General features: G+C 37.1%; 3 protein-coding genes across 4 annotated transcripts in view; 2 read left to right on the top strand and 1 right to left on the bottom strand.

Annotated features, from left to right (window-relative positions):
- Ccdc146 (coiled-coil domain containing 146) overlaps positions 1–20,885 on the top strand; it is a 166,510-nt gene that overhangs the window by 17,602 nt on the left and 128,023 nt on the right. The window lies entirely within an intron of this gene.
- The window catches only part of Fbxl13 (F-box and leucine rich repeat protein 13), a 273,523-nt gene that overhangs the window by 217,313 nt on the left and 35,325 nt on the right, over positions 1–20,885 (top strand). Inside the window, exon 22 of one of the 2 annotated variants that reach the window (XM_033756578.1) lies at positions 14,552–17,202. The exons of the other annotated variant lie outside the window; for it this stretch is intronic. The gene's annotated coding sequence lies outside the window, so the exon portion shown is untranslated. Of the gene's footprint in view, positions 1–14,551; positions 17,203–20,885 lie in introns of those variants that run through there. 2 annotated transcript variants of the gene reach the window in all.
- Positions 1–20,885, bottom strand: part of Fam185a (family with sequence similarity 185 member A) — a gene marked incomplete at its 5' end in the record, with an annotated part of 45,526 nt that overhangs the window by 15,496 nt on the left and 9,145 nt on the right. The window contains 4 exons of the mRNA XM_010637201.3: positions 495–629; positions 3,687–3,782; positions 8,897–8,938; positions 17,201–17,339. Coding sequence (XP_010635503.1) covers positions 495–629; positions 3,687–3,782; positions 8,897–8,938; positions 17,201–17,339 — 412 coding nt within the window. The remainder of the gene's footprint in view (positions 1–494; positions 630–3,686; positions 3,783–8,896; positions 8,939–17,200; positions 17,340–20,885) is intronic.

Here is a 20,885-nt window from a genome sequence, read left to right as displayed (position 1 = left end):
CATGCTGTTTTTATCACAGTGGCTTTGTAGTATAGTTTCAAATTGGGAATTGTTACACCTGGTGCCATGTGACTGTTGCCTATAATGGCTTTTGCTATTCTAGGTCTCTTGTGGTTCCAAATGAATTTTTGAATTCTTTTTTCTAGTTCTGTGAAATATAGTGTTGGAATTTCAATTGGCATTGCATTGAATGTATATAGCAGTTTTTCAGCTGGTTTTTAAGGTCAAGACTTAGAAAGCAGCAGTTCCAGAATAGGTTTTAAATTAATTTTATCCAAGGACAGAAATGAGTGTTCCTCAATAATTTAATGAGGTCTTTTCAAGCAAAATATCTGCATTATGTTACTGATAAGCAAGTGGAAGAAAATCCTGTCAGACACTAGAAAGTGACAATGGAGAAGAATGAAATGACTAATACTGCTGCTGACTGTAGACATTTCCACTTACGTGTGACAATAGCTATTCATCACAAGGCAAAACCACAGCCCCCTTACCAGTAAGTGTTACTCCCACACGTTCACACACTTTAGCCAATTCCTGAATGTGGACTTCCGGGCTCACATCAACCTCCTTCCCTGATAACTGTAAGTATGCTTGAAGAGAAGATGGCACTTTGACTGTTACAGAGCCTGTAATAAATGTAAAAGAGGGGTTATTAGTGCAAAGAAACCAAAGTACCAGGGTCTATGTCAAATTTGACTGAAAAGGGTAGCACTGCTCCTGGTCCACTGTTTTTACTCCTCAGCATAGGTAGTTACTCAGACAGCAGTGCCTTGCCCTTACTCCCGGGTGGCCACTTTCCTACTTGGAAGGGGCATCCACAGTAACTTCTGTCAGTACGGGCCGTGGGACACAGAACCACAGCTCTTCTGCATATGTCCCATGTCCTCACCCCACTCCTCCACACCAGAAAGGGAAGTAGTTTCCTACATATGTAGTATATAGATAGGTCTTACTTTTAATTCAACATTGATTAAGTTAACACTTAATCCCCATATCAACTTTGTGGGATTTGTATTATAATCCACTGCCACAAAACATTAACCCCATCAAAGACAGTCAAGGTGACATCCAGTGAATGTTGTAGATTCCTTTGAGATAGTTTTCCTTTTAATTTGCTTAACGCAGTTTAAATTGCCTTAAGAAGTTTTATATCTTCTCATTCCTCCCAAGTTGAAGCGGAAAGATTAGGGTAGGACTTAACTCTCATATTTACTCCTCAGAAAATGTAAGGAACAAAGCACTTGACTGTATACAGTTTATTTAAAAATGGATTGCTTCCTAGGGTTCAAATATAAACACTTGTAGAAGATTCCCCCTAACAACAGATATAAGGGCTTTAGGAAAAAACAAAACAACCATGGAAAATTTCAAGATGAATAGAAAATAAATATTTTCTCATAAAAATGCTTTTAAAAGGAGAAAACAAGGATTTTAATTTTTTTCCCTAGGGTTTTATGTCTCTAAATATATCTGTATATAATTTTATGTACCGCTTTTCTGTTCTTACATGAATAACATGATCTTAAATCTGTGAGATCTTTAAAAATGTTAAGCCATGCAAATAGTTCATCTCTCTCCACATCTTTAAAAACAAAAGCCACCATTATCATACCTCTGGCGCTGTTTGTGAATGACTTCTCATGCCCTAAAAGCTTTCCTAATATCCCAGAAAAATATGCTCTCATTACGTCATGAACCTGTTCTCAACCTCATAAACTTCTGCATTATCCCTGACACCAATACTACCCTCTTAAAAATGCAAAAACGAAGTAATACTTACTGTGGGCTACTAATAGGAAGATTAGTGATTTCCCTGAGGACATGATCAGTGGGAAAGTTGATACTTTGAGCTGACTCCCAAGGCCCAAAACAGCCTTTCTGAATGAATAAGCTTGCCATATGCATTTTTGCAAGGAGAGAAATCGGGTGTAATTTTTTCCCACATGGCAAAATGACAAAGACCTAAGAGACTCCAGTGACTGGCTCTCAATCCTGCAGCGACACAGTGGCAGAACTAGAATGGACTCCAGAAGTCTTTATAACCATTAAGAAACAGAATCCAGAGTAGCTTTCTATTACTCACTCTAAAAAGTTACTGTTCCCAAGTATAATGAGAACTTGGAAATGGGAGCTAAGACAGAAATCTTTGCTTCCCATTATCTGTAAGCTTTTGCTTACAGGAGAAAACACAAAAGTGTAATACTAATCAAATTTTGTAACATCATCTGTTGTTTCAGTAGTTGCTGGAACAACATTCTGACTAGAGTGCAAAAATATTTTAAGTAGATGAAGAGTAATAATTTTCAAAAATTTTTTGTTGTTTTGTTTTTTGGTACCGGGGACTGAACTCGGATCCTTGTGCTTGCAAGGCAGGCCACCGAACCGCTGAGGTAAATCCCCAGCCCCAATTTTCAAAAATTTTAAAGTTTTTGTTTGCTTTGTTTTGCTTATTTGCCCACAACACAAAAAAAAAGAAATAACTTTCATATAAGAGCTGCATATTCAAAAATTTTATACTGCTACTAGTTAATGCCCCCCCACTCCCAGATCTTCATTAAAGAGTGCAATTACATGATTTATATGATATAGACAATACCTGACAGTACACTGAAGCTCTTAGTTTAATGAGAACATGATAATATCAATAACTTCAGTTCCAGACTTCAGTGTTTTATAGTTCTACTTTGACACAATGACGAGAACCTAGCTGGATGAAGAGCTACTTAGTGAAGATGGGTGAGAACTTGTTAATAGCAGCAACATCCTGGCTCTGCAAGGAAATTCCCACTGTCTTCTACATATGTCCCTATTCTGGCCAATATGCAAGAGCTTTAAAACTTTATTTTTAAAATTTCTATTTTTAAATTTTTAAATACAGACCTACCGTTCTTAGCTTTCTGCACCCAAGCTGATTCAGCTCCTCTGGCCAATCTCCCTGACCCACGTTGCCATGCATGTGTGGGTGCATACTGGCACATGTAAGCTCAGAGTTCACTTTCATATGAATAAAAAAGCATACTATTTTCAGTAAAAGATTTATACTCTTAGATTTTTGTTTTTGTTTGTTTTTCTTTTTTGGTACCGGGGATCCAACTCAGGTCCTTATGCTTACAAAGCAGGCGCCAGAACCACTGAGCTAAATCCCCGGCCCTTACTTGTGCTCTTAGAATAAATTATTTGTATGAAGAATTAAATTATATAGTGAGACATATCATAAGTTGATTCTCCAAGAGACAAAGTCTTCCTAGTGATACTTTTATTTCAGGATCACACTTTGAAATTATTACTCTGCAGTGACACCCCGAGGAGGTCCTCTTTAGGATGGCAGGAAAGCTTCCAATGATGGGAGCATTTTCCTTCCAAAGAATATTCTGTGTCAGGCATAAGACTAAATAGAAAGACCCACACACTAACATTAAACATTCTACAATAACAGGTAGTCAAAGTAATGTAACACTTTTGTTTGCATACAAAGAGAAAGATAGCCTTCGTGGCCATCTGCCCCAAATGTTTTAAGGATTATGGATCTAGGAGCTGGAAGACCAGCCTTTAAATCAGGGTCTAACAGAAGAAAGTTTCTTTAAGCCCATATATTAGCACAGGTAATCTGACCATCTGTTTCCTTGGCTTTACATACAACCTTCCTTATACCACATGAAAAATGCAGTGTCCCGGGGGCTAACCTTTGTGAGATTTCAACTCCACTTTCCCCAGCTGGTTGACATAAACATCTATGGCACCCTGATGAGTAGAGGCTTTTAGACATCCTGCAGACGAATCTGGGAGGAAAGAAAAACGGTAAGTAAAATTATAAACTTGAAATAAAAGGTTCTGCTTTGACATTAGAATACAAAGCTAAGATGCTGTGCCTGCCTGGCAAGCACAAGGTCCTAAGTTCGATCTCCAGTACCAGAAAGAAAAAAAAGAAAAAACAAATATAGAATACAAAGCTAAGAATCTTACAAAGTTTCTTATTTTCCTTGTAATAATGCCACCATTCTCATTAAAATGTAAACAGTGTCAGAAATGTAGAAATCTACACCTAGACACCTAGTAAGAAAATCTTTATCTACCATAATCTGAATAATTTATCTCTAAACATTAACTCTAAAACCAAATCAGTAAGACAGTATGTAAGCAATAGACCCTGGACAACCAAGACCACTGGATGTCACTGGTGTATTCTGTTTACTGTCATACTGATGACTCCACATAAGGCGCACTTCCTAGGGTAACAGAAAGGGGTGAGGGGAAGAACCCTTGGAAGACTGGAGCTTGTTTTTATCTGTTGTTGCTTTCCAAGTACCTTCAAGGGACTAGGTAGGTACCTTTAAGTAAGTAATAAGTAATAAGATAGTCCTGATAATTATGGCCGCCCTGATCTGACACTCAAACCCCGTGTTATTAAATGACTCACCCCAACATTTAACTCAAGGAGACACAGATGGAGTCAGAGAGAAGGAAGAAAAGAACACTGAAGAATCAGTGCTCAGTGGCTTCTCCTTCTTCCTTGACAACTGAACCTTGCACTTAATGTTTTATTCTCTGTCCTAACAAGGTCAGAGAACGTTCTTTTTAGAGAAATCCATGTAAAAGCTCTTTGGGAAGGCAGTGCTAAGATTTAACCAAAGGCCATGCACACACTTGGCAATTGCTCCACTACCGGGGCCCGCCTCCAGCACCCTCTGGAGTGCCTTTTATCAGGAGTGACTTCACAGAAGAGGCAAAGTAAGGAGAGTGGTGAAAACTGTGCCAAGAAGTGATAGATTTTAATACAGAAATACAATCTTTATCTACAGAGAGCCAATGTTCTTCTTTAGAAACATTTAAGTGATTCCAAACAAAAACAGACTTTGGAATAAACTGTTCAAAATCTAGCACCAAGAACATGTATAATAATTTGTTTCCTATCTATACCAAATAGGTCTAACTTATGTAGTTTTCTGTGTCAAAAGTAAGCAATGAGGTTGGGAATGAGGCTGCTAGATATATGACATAAAGTAGCCAGAAAAAGTGGATATTTTGTTCTTTAGGTGCCAACAGAAACTCCTTTTAGAACCTCTTACTACATCCAAAGAGAAGCCAAGTAAAAGCACATTATATGGTTAAATAAAAATGGACTGCATAATGTATATATTATCCCAGGTTGAACAAAGTAAAATATGTGAAACATTAGTTTGGTTTTTCTTACTCTCTTGGGGCGGAGGCGGGGGTACACACAAGATTTTTATGTAGCTCATAAATATTTTCACCTCCCTCCCTCCTGGGAAATAAACACCAACTGAATCCTAAGCCACAAAGTAATTATATTTTAATTATATTTTATGTTATCGGTCAAGCTCTGATAATGGCTGGGGCTTGTTAAAAAAAAATTAAATCTCAGGACATGCTTGGGAAAAGAGAAACCAGAAGTGATATGCAGCACAATAAACCCTCATTTTCTTGTTATTAGAACTAAAATTAATTATCAAAAGTAAAATTAAGGCTTCGTGCACAGATTTTCATTTTTTTGGAGATTCACAGAGTAGAAAAATTCTACAGATCTTAGAGACAGCCTTCAGGGAAATATGCAAGTAAAGAGAATCTGTTAGTTCAGACATTGGAAGCAATGAGTAGATTCCCATGCCAAAGTGTCTATCATTACAATTCAGGGCAAAGATCTTGTTGGTCTGACAAATTATATGAGTTTTCCTGCAAAATTACATATATGAAAGGAAAATACTGATGTCAGTCACCAGCCTAACACTACATAGATCCAATAAACCCAGACATTTATAATATATATTTTGTTAACAGAAGAAAAATAACAATGTTCAAATGGCTAACGTTCCAAACTTTGCTATTTTCCTTTAGCTAAAATAGAACCCTCAAAATTGAAGCATGTTCAGTTATTTTTATAATTTTCCCTCAATTTTCAAAATATAAAAGGCAACACAAAAGATATTTCTTGATTTCTGCAGCCCTATTCATACACTTTCAAAGTTATGCTAATTGCAAGAAGAAGAAGGACACATTCTATGTATGAGATATAAGCATTTGATAAGGAAGAATTTTTTTTGAATTTTTATTAGTATACATTTGCAGTACATAATGACTACATTCATGTTGGGGACTGGTATATGTACATAACATATCTTAAATTTTTTCATTTCCTTCCCCACCCCTCCCTCCATCTCTTGGTCCCCTTCCCATTTTCAAAAGATCTATCTCCTTGTTTCTTATTAGCTATTTTGTATTTTACTCTTTAATTATTTATGCTTTGGGTTTTTCATATAACAAATAACCTTGTAATATTTAAGCTTGTCTGTATGATTTATTTCACTTAAGATTATGGTTTCAAGGTGCATCTATTTTCCTATGAATGACTAAAATTTATCCTTTATAGCAAACTAGTACTCCATTATATACAAAATGACTGTTTATACAGAAAAGGATTCTAGATTCTAAAAGCACTGTCACAAGAAACCAGATAATTAGTGAGATCCAAGACACAAGGTCTGCATTTTTAAAGTTGTATTTTCACATATTATTAGCAATTAGAAATGAAACTTTTCAAAATTCTATGAATAAACTTAATAAATGATGTGCCAGACCGCTAGACTGAAAGTTACAAAACAATGCTGAGAGAAATTACAGAAGATCTAAATAAATGGAGAGTTATGCTATTTTCATGAACAGAAGACTCAGTGCTGCTGAGGGTGAGTTCTCTCCAAACTTATCTAGTGATTCAGTGACTCAGTGCTAACCTAAAAACAATCTCAAATGGATTTTCTGATAGAAAACCACAGGGCTTACAGTAGCCAAATCAATATTAAAAGAACAAATTCGGAAGATTTCAAGAACCTGATTTAGACACTTAGTATGATAAGTCTTAGTAATCAAGATACTGTGGCTCAACAAATAAATCAGTGAATAGGAACAAGAGATCAATAATAGACTGATACTTATATAGTTCTGTGATTTTAGAAAATGATCCTGAGAAAAGCAGTTTTTCCAACAAATGCTGATGTAACAACCTGCTATCCATATGGAAAAAAATCTTGACTCCTAACTCAAGCACAAAAATTAGAAATGGATCAAAAGTAAGAGCAAAAATTTTAAAGCTACTAGAGGAAAACAGAAGACCATCTTCATGAATGAAGGGCGTTACAAAATTTCTTAAGACCTGTAAAAATAATGGGCAAATTAGACTTCATCAAAATTAAAATCTTCTCATCAAAATACTCCATTAAGAAAATGAACAGGCAGCTAAGCAGGGTGGTGCATGCTTATAATCCCAGCCATTCAGGAGATTATGGCAAGAGGATCAATTTTAAGGCTAGCCTGGTCAACTTAGTGAGATCTTATTTCACAATGAAAGAAATTTTTAAAAGACTGGCAATATAGCTTAGTGGTAAAGTGCCTCTGGGTTCAGTCACCACTACTACAATAAAAAGAAAGAAAGTAAATAAAAAGGAGGAAGAGAGAATACAGACAAGTGAAAATATTAAAAATTAGTAACTTGCATTTAGCATACTTAAAAAATCACTGCAACTAAGTAAAAATACAAATAACTCAACTGAAAAATAAAGGGATAAAAAATACAAACAAAAACTTCACAAAGAAAGATATATTAATGACCAACAAATATACTCAAAAGTGCAGGCCATCATTACACATTAGGGAAATATAAATTAAAATGAGATATACTATTATATGCACATCAGAATGGGTGAATCTTAAAAGACTGGTGATGATAAATGTTGGCAAGGATATAGAGCACCTAGAATTCTCATAAACTGGTGAGAAGACTGTAAAAGGGAACTTTAGGAAAAGCTCTGTTGGCTTATCATGTCATGAAACTAGATGTACACCTACCTCCTAACCACTTCCATTCCTGGATACTTACCCATAAATTTATGTGGATAGATATCCAAAAAAGATAAAAAGACTTGTATGAGAATGTTTATAGAAGCTCTATTCACAACTGCCAAAAATTAGAAACACCCCAAGTGTCCATGAACAGGATGGATAAACAAATTAAGCTTTTCTGTGGCCTGCTTTCATTTCTGTGGCCTTCTGTCACATTATAACAGGTTTTTCTTTTAAGATATAAAAGCCCTGCTGTCCTTGGAACAAAGGCCCCACTCCTGCCATGTCAACAGGGTGCCAGGCTCAGGTCTCACTTAGTTCATCTCCCACCACTTTCCCCACAAGCCTTCCCTCCACAGCTTGAAAACGATACCATCGCTCCATCGCTGAGGCCTGCACTTGCTGTTCCTCTATGCAGGAGCCCTATACGCAGCACCCGACCAGCCTCTGCCATAATTCTGCCTTAGATCCCTGTCCCTGCCCAGACCCTTCCACTTGGTCTCAGTGAAGGCACTTTCCATTCCCTAGGCGATCTCTGATCTCTGACCTTCTTCTCTTTCTTCACTGCACTTGTCACGATCTGAAGTCACCTTCTATTATCTACATGTTACTGTCTTACTTCCCAGAACTCAGAGAAGGCGAGGCCCCTGAGCACAGCCTATATCTTGTTGAACAATATTTTCCCCAGAACCTGAAAGTTCTAACAGGCACTAGTAAACACATGTTGACTAATCATTTGCTAGAATACTCATGTTTGTCTTCAAACATTAACAGTTTGGGGACCCATATGCAGTGACAAAATTTGCAACTCTTTTTTAAAGCCTTAATGTTGATATTTGAAAGAACTCAAGGAATTTGTTCCATTTTTAAGACCAGGTCAACAGGTCATTTTGAGTGGACATACTCATTGTTTGGGTCTAACTGTATCAGACTTGCACATCAGGATTTCGCTTGCTTCATCAGCTGAACTGTATACTTTAATAAAGCAGCACAAATAGAGCTACTATCAGAAGAGGGCCAAATTTACTCACTAGCATATTACCTACTGTGATGTTACCCGTCTTACTTTGTAATATTATATCACCTGGAAAAGAGAGAAAAAGAAAAGAAAGTTTTATACATGGGGTAATTGAAAAGAACTGTTACACCAAATCCTAAGATGTAGTTCAATACCTACAAGGTTACTGGCTAACACTACTACTTTTGTTGGCTGTTTTTCTCAACATCACAAATCCAGAGTTGTAGTTCTGAAATAACTAGCAGTAGGCATCTATGCAAATTCTTCTTCCATTCCAAAAACCTAAACTTTTAGGGTATAATGACAAAACAAACCACCATTCTTCCTGGAAAACAGGGAGGAAAAATAATGATACCTCTAAAGCCCATTATTTACTACACATTTCCAACCTAAACATGAAAGTATTTATCAGAACAAAGATAAGTTTTGAGCCATGTAACACTGAAGTAGTGACTGGAAAAAAAAATTACTTTTATTTTTCAGATCAGTTTCCCTGTCTGTTTGTTAGATTAAAGCAGCTTTTGGCCCAAGAGCTGAAGTAGTTTGGGGTAAAAATAATGAATCCATGAAGGTATAACAGAAAAAAAAAACAAACTTCAAAGCCTTTCAATGAAAATATATTTCCCAAGTATAGAATATTGCAACCATTCTTCCCACCCCCTTACTCTAATACCAAAAATAGTAGCACTTTTCTTCATATCTATGTTTGTATATATAAACACTCTGGAATCAGAAACTCACAGTTACTGAAGCAAAGATGTGAGTAATAATATCTATATAAAAAAAAAAACAAACTTCAAAGCCTTTCAATGAAAATATATTTCCCAAGTATAGAATATTGCAACCATTCTTCCCACCCCCTTACTCTAATACCAAAAATAGTAGCACTTTTCTTCATATCTATGTTTGTATATATAAACACTCTGGAATCAGAAACTCACAGTTACTGAAGCAAAGATGTGAGTAATAATATCTATATAATTTCAAAACTACATCCAAAAGGAATAACGGCTTCAAATTAATTTAGGATAATCTCATTTCATATATTTTATAGATACTGATATGTATCCATTCCTGGAAGAAAGCAAACAAGGCACTTGATTCATTTACCCAAGAGTCAGATGAGTCTGACTAGAAAACTCTGAAGGCTTAACTTTTCAGTACACTTTATGTGAGTGTATGAACAAAGGGTACCTTTATGTAGGAATAAAAACATGGTCTGTATGGAGAAGCTCATAAAATGATTTTCAAGTCTCAGTAAGTTCCAAGACTGTGAAGGTCTTGTTAAATGTGTTAAGTAAATATTATTTCATTGATGTGTTCTATATACTCGCTTACAATTTTCAAACCCAGTAAACAGAGTTTCCCTATCACATGTGAATTGCAGCCAAAGATCCTGCAGCTTCCAAGATGGTGCCCACTGATCCTGGGTCTTCAGGCCCTGGTATTGCCCCCTTCCCTCATGTGTAGGCTGGCCTCTAGTGACTTGCTTTTAACAAAGAAAACTGGAACAAAGTGATGGGATGTCACTTCCAAAATTAGGTTACAAAAGGACTCTGGCTTCTGCCATTTTAATCCTTTCCTGTTCTTATTGAAGCCAGCTGCTATGTTGTCAACTGCGCTATGGAAGAGGCCCTTCTGGCAGGAGGCCTGGCCAAAAGGCTCAGAAAGGACCCAACAGCCACATGAGTGCACACCACAGGGGAAGGAGATTCCCCCGTGACTGAACATTCACATGAGCCTATAGCCCTGGCTGCTGCCTGAAGACAGCTCTGTCAGAGGCCTGGAGGCTGATGGCCCACCGAGCCACACCCAAATTACTGATCCACTCACTAAAACAGTGTTTGTGTTTGTGACTGCTATGTTCTGGAGCGATTTGTGGCAAAATAGCTAGTACAAATGTTGAAACCTGGAATGGAGTGCTGTCATAATAACTATCTAAAAATGTGGGATTAGCGTCAGAGCCTGGCAGTGGCAGAAGTTGGAAGGATTTTTGAAGAGCTTGCTTGAGAAAGCCCAAGTCGCCCTGAACTGAGTTAGTAGAAAACTGGAGTTTCAGCAAGCTTCCCATGAGGATTCAAAAGAAGTGAGGAAAATGTTCTTGAAAACTGGAGGAAAAAAAAATCCTTGTTAAGTAGAAGCAGAAACCGTGCAACACTATCCACTTCAGTAATGTGGAAAATAGGAAATATGCCTTATGCACAGAACAATACCAGAATATTTCCAAGCAAAGTCCAAGTGTTGTAGGTTTGTTTTCCATGCTGCATAAGATAAAATGCAAGAATAGATAGAGATAGAGAGAGAGAGAGAGAGAGAGAGAGAGAGAGAGAGAGAGAGAGAGAGAATGACTAACAGCAAAGGAATGATTGCTAAAGAAAAAAGGGCCTGGGCTTCAAAGCCATTCAGTCTCTCAAGATGGTAACAGATGCTAAAGTTAAGAATGTTCTCCAAACAAAATCTGAAACCATGATGCTATGAGAACATGGCCTCAAATGAGGCTCCATGTAACTGTAAAGCCTTTTGTTAAGACCCCAGGAAGGTGCTATCCATAATATCGATCAGTTACACAAGAAAGTCTTTGAAAAGATTAAGGCTGTACCTTACAAATGAGCTCGACCAAATGTGCCCCCTGGGAAGCTTGGCCTTGCTATACCTCACATCTCTGCAGAAACCCATGTTTTTGGAAAGTTTTAGGCCTGGTTTTTGTCTAGTGCAATAAATACCAATGCAATTCACAGGAGCCTGACATAGTTTTGGAGAGAACTCTATCAGCAAACACATGGCCATTGTAGACAGGACAGTGACAGTAGAAAGTGAAAAGAGACCATCATTATAAAGCGACATCCCCATGCTTGGGCTCCTTTGCATGTAGCCTTTTCTCTTTCCAGTTCTCTGCATGTTGTGACACAGCTAAGTAGCCCTCACCAAAGCACCAGCACCATGCTGTTTGGAACCTCCAGCCATCAGAATCTGGAGGAAAATAAACCTCTTCACTTACAATGTACCCCAACTCAGGCGTTTTGTTATAGCAACAAAAAATAGACTAATACATGAGACACAAACCATTAAGGGGCCATGAGACAGATTAGCCATCCAAAATCTTCAGGGGCATTTGAAACGTAATAATTATTATTATATAATTATTATTATTATACGTTCACATCCTAAGTAAACAGCATGAATGAGGTGCCAGAGCTATTCAGAGGAAAGAGATGAAAATTACCTGGCGAGGACAGGGAGAAAGGAGAAAGTATCATCTGAGCTTGGATGTGAAACATGGGTAAAACATGCACATTCTAAGAGGGAAAGACTCGGGGAAAAAGAATCACACCAGCAGTGGTTAAAAAGGCAGAGTTCTATACACTACTCTTAATCGTGTAGATCAAGTAGGCGAGAACACTAGAAAGCCTATGAGGACAGAAGTCATCTTTCTTATTTAGTTTCATATCTGGAGAGCCTAGCAAGTGCCCAGGATGTGGTAAACGCTATTTTTTTTATAAATAAAAAAGTTTGAAAAAGTGAGTAAAGAACAAACTTTGGTAGAACCACAGAGTGCATTCAGGCCTAGGGACTGCATACATCAAAGAAATCAGTCAAGACTGGGTCAGTGGCTACTCCATACCTCTAATTCTCTGTACTGCTTCTACCTTTCATATATTTAAAGATGGAACACAGCCATGAGATTTCTAATTTTAACTATTAATAAAGAACTACGATATAGTTTTACAGTCACTTAGCTAGTGACTTCAGTCACCTAGTTGCAAAGAAGTAGAACTTTATTGTCTTATATTGCATTCAGTGAATACAGTAAAATTTATAATATTTTAATGAAAATATGGGCTTTTGCAAAAAGCTAATCATTAATGTTTGTAATGAGGTTTCAAGGAAATAATGACTCTTAGAGCTAGAAAGCAAAACTTAGGGTCCACAAGGAATGAGGTCTAGTTCATATTATAGTGGGACCTAGAGTTCCAGGCAAAAGCCCTCTCGAATGTTAACAGTTCCATCAACAGTAAAAACATAATGGAACAAAAAGCTATGAAAATAAGGAATATCTGTAAATATAGTTATAAAGAACATGTCAAAAATTCGTGTCAATGCTGAAATGTGAACAGAATAAATTTTCAATTTATACCAAAATTATTTAGAAAAACTAAACAGAAACACTCTAAAATTATTAGACTATACAAAATGGACTCTTGCCTCAAACACTTTGTGAAGTAGAATGTTTTAAAATACACGAATTAACATTATTAGCAAACATTTCCTGTATTTTGATTTTACTTATTTCATCTCCAGTCATTGAAAATAACAAAGAAATCAACTGAGAGAAGTAGACCTTAGCAAAAGCTTTTTTCCAATAAAGCCACCACCATATGTCCGTAATAACTATGTGCACTGACATTACTCTCAAGTTATACAACTCTTCCACACATTCCAATATTTGAGAAAATATATAGTTTTTCTTTTATTGCAACCCTTCATTTAGCATTGTAAGGGGGAAAAACAAGCGATCAATTTAAGGATAAAAAGACTGGTGTTTTTTTTTTCAGCAAAAGAATTGTGATCATGGGCACACATGCTCTCAAAATCCAGAGAGATCAAATATCCTTAACACATAAGTCCTTTTTTTGTTTTTCTTAGTGTAGGAGACAGGAAGGAAGTCACTTGATACCTGCAAACCATACGATAAATACTAATATGGAGACAAAACATGATCCCTGCTCTTGCGTTATAATTAGACAAGAATGTATAGGTCAGTGGAAAGTCAGAGGTAAGATGAGGATCCTTTAGCTGTGTACCAAAAAATTAGTAAAAGTCAATGAGTTTTTTTTAAAAAAGCATTTCAGGCAGAATATAAACAGCATTAACACTATGATCAAAGGCTCCAATCAAGAACTGAGAGGTGTAAAATCGGTTACCAATATGAATAGAAAATGTAAGAGATGAGATTGTATCATTCTGGAAAACACAGCACGGGGTCAGAAGAGGGAAGCAGGCAGGTCAATGAGACACTAGCAAAGGGTTTCAGTACAGGAATGACACATTCGATGATGTGCATCTCTCAGAAACTAGCTGGCTAGGAAGAGGGGTGTGAAGAAATCGGGACTGGAGGAAAGTCACAGCTAGAGCTGAGGGAAGAGGTGACGGGGCTAAAGCAGAAGAGGAGAACCCACGAAGAAAAACACGGGGCAGAAAGAAGAAATATTCAGACAAGTGATAAAACCAGCCTAAGGTGACTTTCAGACTTACAGCATAGGTGTTAGGACACAGTGACAGCAAACCTGCAGATGGGAATACAGGAGGATGAGGTTGAGAGGCCAGAAAAGGAGGGAACAGAAATTGGAAACACTGTGATGCCTGGGAAGTGCAAATGGCTGTGTCTGCCATGCAGAAGCAGGAATGAGTTGGAAATCATGGCTAGAGGTAAAGATTTGAATCATCAAGGGACAAAAGTAGTTAAGACTCAAAATGTGTAAGATGACCAAGGAAAAGTACATATGAGGCTTTGGGTCAATCCCCGGCACTGGAAAAAGAGAAAGCAATGAAAGAAGGAAAGGAGGGCAGGAGAGGGCACAAAAGAAAGATTTGAGAGATTTGTAGCAAAGCAATTATGAATATAAGATATGACACAGACTCCCAGTGCCCACTAACACATGTGCTTCTCTCCTTCCCTAGAATACACTAACCATGTGTCTCACTCTCTGAAGCTATGAAGCCACCTGAAAACATTCTAAGGCTGAAGTCGAGTATGCACCTGTAGTTTCTAAAACATCTTGCCAGGTCCCCTGTGTCCTCCCTGATTCTCACAGAAGCCTTGGAAGCAACAAGCTGAAGGTGGCAACATCACCTTTAGGGAAGGAGCCGAGTGTCTGAATGTCTCCAAGGAGCTGAGCTGAGGACAAACCGACGTCCAAGCTGTTAGTGCCGAGGGCTTATACAGGGCATCTGGTCATGAGCGAAACACAGACAAGAAAGGGATTGTGTGCACTTTCTTATTTTCATGGAAACCTTAGAAGCCATACACTTAAGATAAGAGCACTGCTTTTATGGAAGGAGTCTAGTCTCTGAATGCTACCATGGGGCTGCGCCCAAACTCTATGAAACATCTGCCTTCTGTGCCAGATGTCATGAAGCAGAAGGCATTAATAAATGGCCCTGAAATTCAAGGAGAAAACAATATAGAGCACAGCTGAAGCAAGGCATCTAGAGCAGGAAGCCCTCAAAGTGATGCTGGAATTTCCTGTTGCAATCAGGAAGCTCAACATGGCTGTGTGATTTAATGCTGTTTAATAGCATCTCCTACAGTCAAGAAATCAGGACCAAATCCTTTGTACTTTGATAACCAGCTTGTAGTTGAGAGTAAACAATGAGACATTTCTAAGCCTTGCTTTCCTCATCTATAAATAGCCACTGTCCACTAGAGAAAGGGCCTTGCTAATTTAGGCAATCATGACATGTCTGCTTGCCAACAACCACCCACCTACGGGCACTAGGGCTCCACATTCATGTACTTAACTAAAATCTATGATAAAAGATGCTATAGTCATGTAAAAACATCTATATGTTGGATTTTTCCAACTCTTATCTGGGAAAAAAAATAATCGCTTTAAGACTCGATTAAGAAAAAACAGCCAAATTAAATAAATCCTAAACAAGCAGGACTTACAATGAGTATATTCTCCAAGTTGGTTTTCTATAAGCCAGACATTCAGAAGTAGCAGGACATTTTCCCATAACACAACTTTTAAGATTCTGAGCCAGCTTGTTTAAATATACCTAACTTGTGTTTCATGGTATAACCAGAGAACAGAGAACTCACTGAATTACTATTCAAGAGTTCCCACCTGGGAGGGTCCTTGGAGAAAAGCCCTTCCTTACTAACCCCAGTAGCTACAGAAACAGACTTCCTTTCACGTGCCATGATCTAATGTTCTTACCTACCACCATGCAGAGCCAAAACTTTGCCTGTTCTTTTGCACCATCTCACCCCCAATTTCAGACTTTGCTAGCACGTTCACATCATCCTTTAGCACAAGGGCAAACAACTGAACAGCATGCAAGTCTTTTTAGAGCAGCTGATCAAACTGTCTCCTCCCCTACTCCTGCTCACTGCTGTGCTTGTACTGGAAAAGGAGCTTCAGGAACAGTTAAGAGGGCACTGCGTGAGGCAGGGTGACAGTGGACCTGAGATGAGGGTTCCAATAGAGCAATAGTGACTGAGGAAATAAGAAAGGAAGGACATTCAAGCCTTCTGCTAGGCTGTGTGTCCTTTAAGGACAGATACCATCACCTGTTCAACTCTGCAAATCTGGCACACAGTGGGTGGTCCATAATGTGTTGAAAGAATGGTAAATGTGACTGACTCTCCTCCTGTAAGTTGTGGGTGTTGGGTATTTTTGTCCCAGTGATGGGAAAGTGACTAAGAGACCAGGCTTTGTAATGCCACCTAGTAATTTGTGTTCATCACTACAATCGGGGAGGGGGGCTGTCAATGTGCATCGATACCCACGTTCAGCTTTATTGCAGAAGTAAAATGAGTGGGCCATACATGGAAAAAGATCAAGGCTGTACTTCCTGGAATATGACCCAAGAGGTATTTAGCAGATATGCATATACTATAATTCTTCCCAGGATAAGTGACTCTTTATTCTATCTGAATATACTTCAGAAAACACACCTAGATTTGAATTATCTGCTCCGCGGAAATGTAGGCAGCAGGCTGAGCGGCCCTGAACACCAGCAATCCCTGGCCATAGTACCTCACCACTGTGCCCTCTCCTTTTCTTTCAGTAACTCACACAGCATATCATATTGCTTATCTGCACACACGTTTTAGAAATCACAAGAGGATCCTTCATTTAAGAAAAACAACTGAAAATGGTGGTGCCAAGAGGACTCGGGGCCAATACAAACACACAGAAAGCATTTTAGCCAAAATTAGTGTCACTCAGTTATTAGAATTAGATTCCCCTGAAATGATTCATTAATTCAACCTTTTGCTCTCTAACCCTAACATGCAAGCAACTACTCCAAAGCGACCTTTAATACTGCTTTTATTTCATCTCCTGTATATATTTCCTCATTCTTCACTTCCTATTATAAGAGTTTGCATTAAAAAATCAGAATAACGACTAGCTTCATATAGCATGACACAAACTATTGTCAAAATTAAATTAGTTTACAAGTCATTTCATTTTAATTTTTTAGCATGGCTAGTCTTCAATTAATTATTTAGAAGGCCAATTTCCTGCTCCTTCAACTACAGTCATCTCTTAAAATTTATACTATGTGGAAAGTCTGAAATTATTAGGTCATTTTACTTACCATGAACACTTCCTAATGTAATATCGCCAGCAGCAGAAGACAGAAATGATGATTCTGTATACAGATACTTGGCTTTCAGAAAACCATCTTCGGTAGATATATTAACACAACTTCCCTGCAGTTTGTCTATAGTTACAGACTAGTAAGAGAAAGATTCTAATCAGTTTGTTATAAAGTAATGATCGGAAAAAAGCTAAAATGGTAACTATGGAATTAGTGAGCAGTTACATATGTTATTACCTAGTACACAATCACTTGTTGATTCTGGTTACCCTGCTATAATTATAAGGCTGTGAGCCACATGCAAACATGCACTCTGTAGAGATTGTGAAATAGACCCAATATACATAATTTGTTCGGGTTTTCTGGAATTTCTCTTAATGATGTTTTCTATTTAGAATTCTTTATCTGTTAGGTTTATTCCTATTTGATATTTTTAAGGGCTAGTACACAAGGTATCTTTTAAACTTTCACTTTATCCTAATTGACTTTTGTATATGGCCTTACTCCATCATAATAAACTATCTATAATCACTTATTTTTACTAAGAAAAACTCCTACATGCATAATTATATTATCTACAAGAGTTTTTATTTGCTCCCTTCCAATCCTCAAATTAGTATTTTCCCCCTGCTCTTTTACTCTGTTCCTTGCTCTGGCCTCCAATTCCATGATAAATAGCAGCTAATAGATGGAATAGCAGCCATTTTTATCTCACTCTTGTTCTTCGAGGGAAAGCTTATGACTCTTTAATATTTAGCATGATGTTTGCTATTGATACCTTTATCAGATTAAGGAGGCTCATTTCTAATTCAGACTTGTTTTATTGTTGCTATGTAAATCATAAATAAATTTTTAATATTAGCACATATTTTATGTGATTCTGTTGAGCTATCATGATTTCTTTAGTATGTTGATGTAGTGAATATAGTATTATTTCTAGAATGTTCCACCTTACATTTAGTAAGGCAGTACCTTTCTAGTGAACAAAATGGAAGGAATTTTATATTTATTCTTAAATTTCCCTAACAAAACTCAGTACATACTTATGTCTCAAATACTGCTCACATTGTACAATAAAGGAGTCTAGTTAAGGATTCCAAATCATTGTTATGGCACTTTAAACAAATGTAAGTGTTAATCTAAAATGGCTGACATAAAAACTGAATTGCCAGGAAGGCTCACCATTTTTGTCCAGAGATAATTTTAAGCAGTGCACTGGGGTGTTTAAAGAAATGGCATCACTGTTTTTAGTCATCATTCGTAATGAGGCCTTCAAAACTTAAGAGTTCAAAATATTGTCTAACAAGCATTGGGTTTCAAAAATACTAAAATATTAGAGGACAAATAAAAGTACATAAAAAACTAAGAAAAATACCCAGAGGCTTATATGGGAAGTAAATTAGAATCTCTTTCCTTTCTGGATTTGAAATGCAGTAACTTTGATTTTTAATGAACAGTAATGAAGTATTCAATGTACACATACTTGCTTCTTAGCTACTATAGTGCTTCTAAGCTAATTTATTGATAGGTATACTTATTTTAAATCTAGTCTCAATAAATCTGTCAAAGAAAGACAGATATTTTACCCACAGCCAGACTTGTGAGAATATAAATATTTTCTTTCTTTAGCTAAATAGTAAAGGCATGAAATTCCTTTAAAAAAAAAAAAAGATACCTTTACCTACAGCTTCTTCATTAAAAGTTGATTTATGCTTGTGGTTTTAAGTTCTCTAAGTTTTTCCCATGATACAGGCCAACAAAATATACTCTGGATTTTTATAGTGAGATTTTTTTTAGGGAACAACAAAAGATAAATAATGAATGAATATTTGAAAGTTAATTGAATCGGCAGTGGGGAAATTCTGATTAGTCTCCCCTCCCCACAAATAAAGCCTTCCCAGCACTCCTAGTGAGTATCTGGAAAATGCCAAGAATTTATGCTATTCATTAAACATGAAATACTCCCCAGAAAGCTACATAAATATATTGCCCTACCAAAGCAAATGAAACAATATCCCCATAACACAATATAGTTATTTTAACCAATCATTCCATAGCATTTAAAAGAAACTTGAAATCCACTGAGGGTCACGTATCAGAGACTAACTAGAACAATTAAACTTAGGATAGCACAGTTCACAGCAAAAGATTGAGGTTCTGTCTCATAGTCATGAATATTAATGGAAAAAAGTATCATAAATAGTAGATTATTGAAAGATGGAACAAGAGATTTAAAAAAGTCAACACTTTCCCAATAGAGGTATTACTATACATTAGTTTTCTACATAAGCAGAAAAAATTTCCTGAACTAATATATAGTTTTAAAAACATGAACACTTTAAGGATAGAGGTTTTCAGCTCACATGAAAAAGGAAAACTCACCCAGTTCATTCAATGGTCAGATGAAATGGATTTCTTAAAAAGGAAATGAATTTTTATATTCTTTTAAGTTGTAAAACTAAATTTAGGATACTAAATTAATGATACAATTTTAAAACAGCTAGATAATAACAATGTTAACTGTTTTTAGTATTCATTTACTTTTCCCAGTCTTGTTGAGTAAGCAAGCAAACACTACCCTCTCTGTTTTCTGACTATGAATGCAAGACAGCGTAGAGCCACAACTGGTAAGTTATCTTTCCTGCAATTTCTTCACCTTTCCCATCATCATTACAGTAAGCACGGCATGGGTTGTGATAAAAAACTACAGTGAACATTTAAAATGTTCAAACATATTACAGCGAGACACATTGCCAGTTAATCTCCCTCAAAATACTTCTATTCATTTCCAGCACACTTCTCCTCTTTCAGGAATGCCTTTAACTGCGCTGCCATGGCTGCCTCCATGTCCTAAATAGATTTGAAACGTTTACCTTTCCTGGTTATCTTAATTTTGGGGAAGAGCCAGAAGTCACCCAGTGCCAGATCCTGTGAATAAGGCAGATGAGGGCGCACTGTGATGTGTTAGGATCTGCCATTCGTTTGATCACACCTCGTAAAGACACTGACAAAGTCGCAGTCAGAGGAGGGAGAGTACGTTGCGGGGATTAAGGGCAATGTGGCAGTATGTCTTCTACCAGAATGAAATTTTTAAAATTTGGTCACACCTTGTGTTAGAGTTCACTATGTGCCAGACATTATTTTAAGTACTGTACCAGAATTAAGTCATTTAATCTTCCCAACAGCTCAGTTAGGCCATTACTATTTCCCTACCTTTCAGAAAACAGAGACGCACAAAAGTGAAGTGCGTGGTCGGAGGTTTAGAGCTTAGGAAGCTGACAGCCGAGCCAGCTCTCAAACACAGGTACCTGGTTCTTGATTTTGTGCCCTTAACCCACTCATTATGCTGCCTCTCAGATATCCCAGGCATATTTCTATGAATATTATCCATTAAAAGTTAATAGATTTTTAAGGATCTAGTTTGTTTAAAGAAAAATCACAAACATAGAAATATGCTTTAAAAATTAACCTTATATATAATCGAAACAGAAAAAATCTAGACTGTGTTGAGTACATCACAAAATTCAGTCTGAAACAAAATGATACAATAGGAAGTACAAAATAAATTCAAAAAACCACTGGGCCGGGGATTTAGCTCAGCAGTTTGGTGGTGGCCTGCCTTGCAAGCACAAGGGCCTGAGTTCAATCCCCAGTACCAAAAAAAAAAAAAAAAAAAAAAAAA

Source organism: Fukomys damarensis, unplaced genomic scaffold (assembly GCF_012274545.1).
Source record: "Fukomys damarensis isolate Sample0158 unplaced genomic scaffold, DMR_v1.0_HiC HiC_scaffold_4, whole genome shotgun sequence".
NCBI lineage: Eukaryota > Metazoa > Chordata > Mammalia > Rodentia > Bathyergidae > Fukomys > Fukomys damarensis.
Note: the sequence above shows the minus strand (reverse complement) of the source record. Positions and strands in the feature narration are given on the sequence as shown.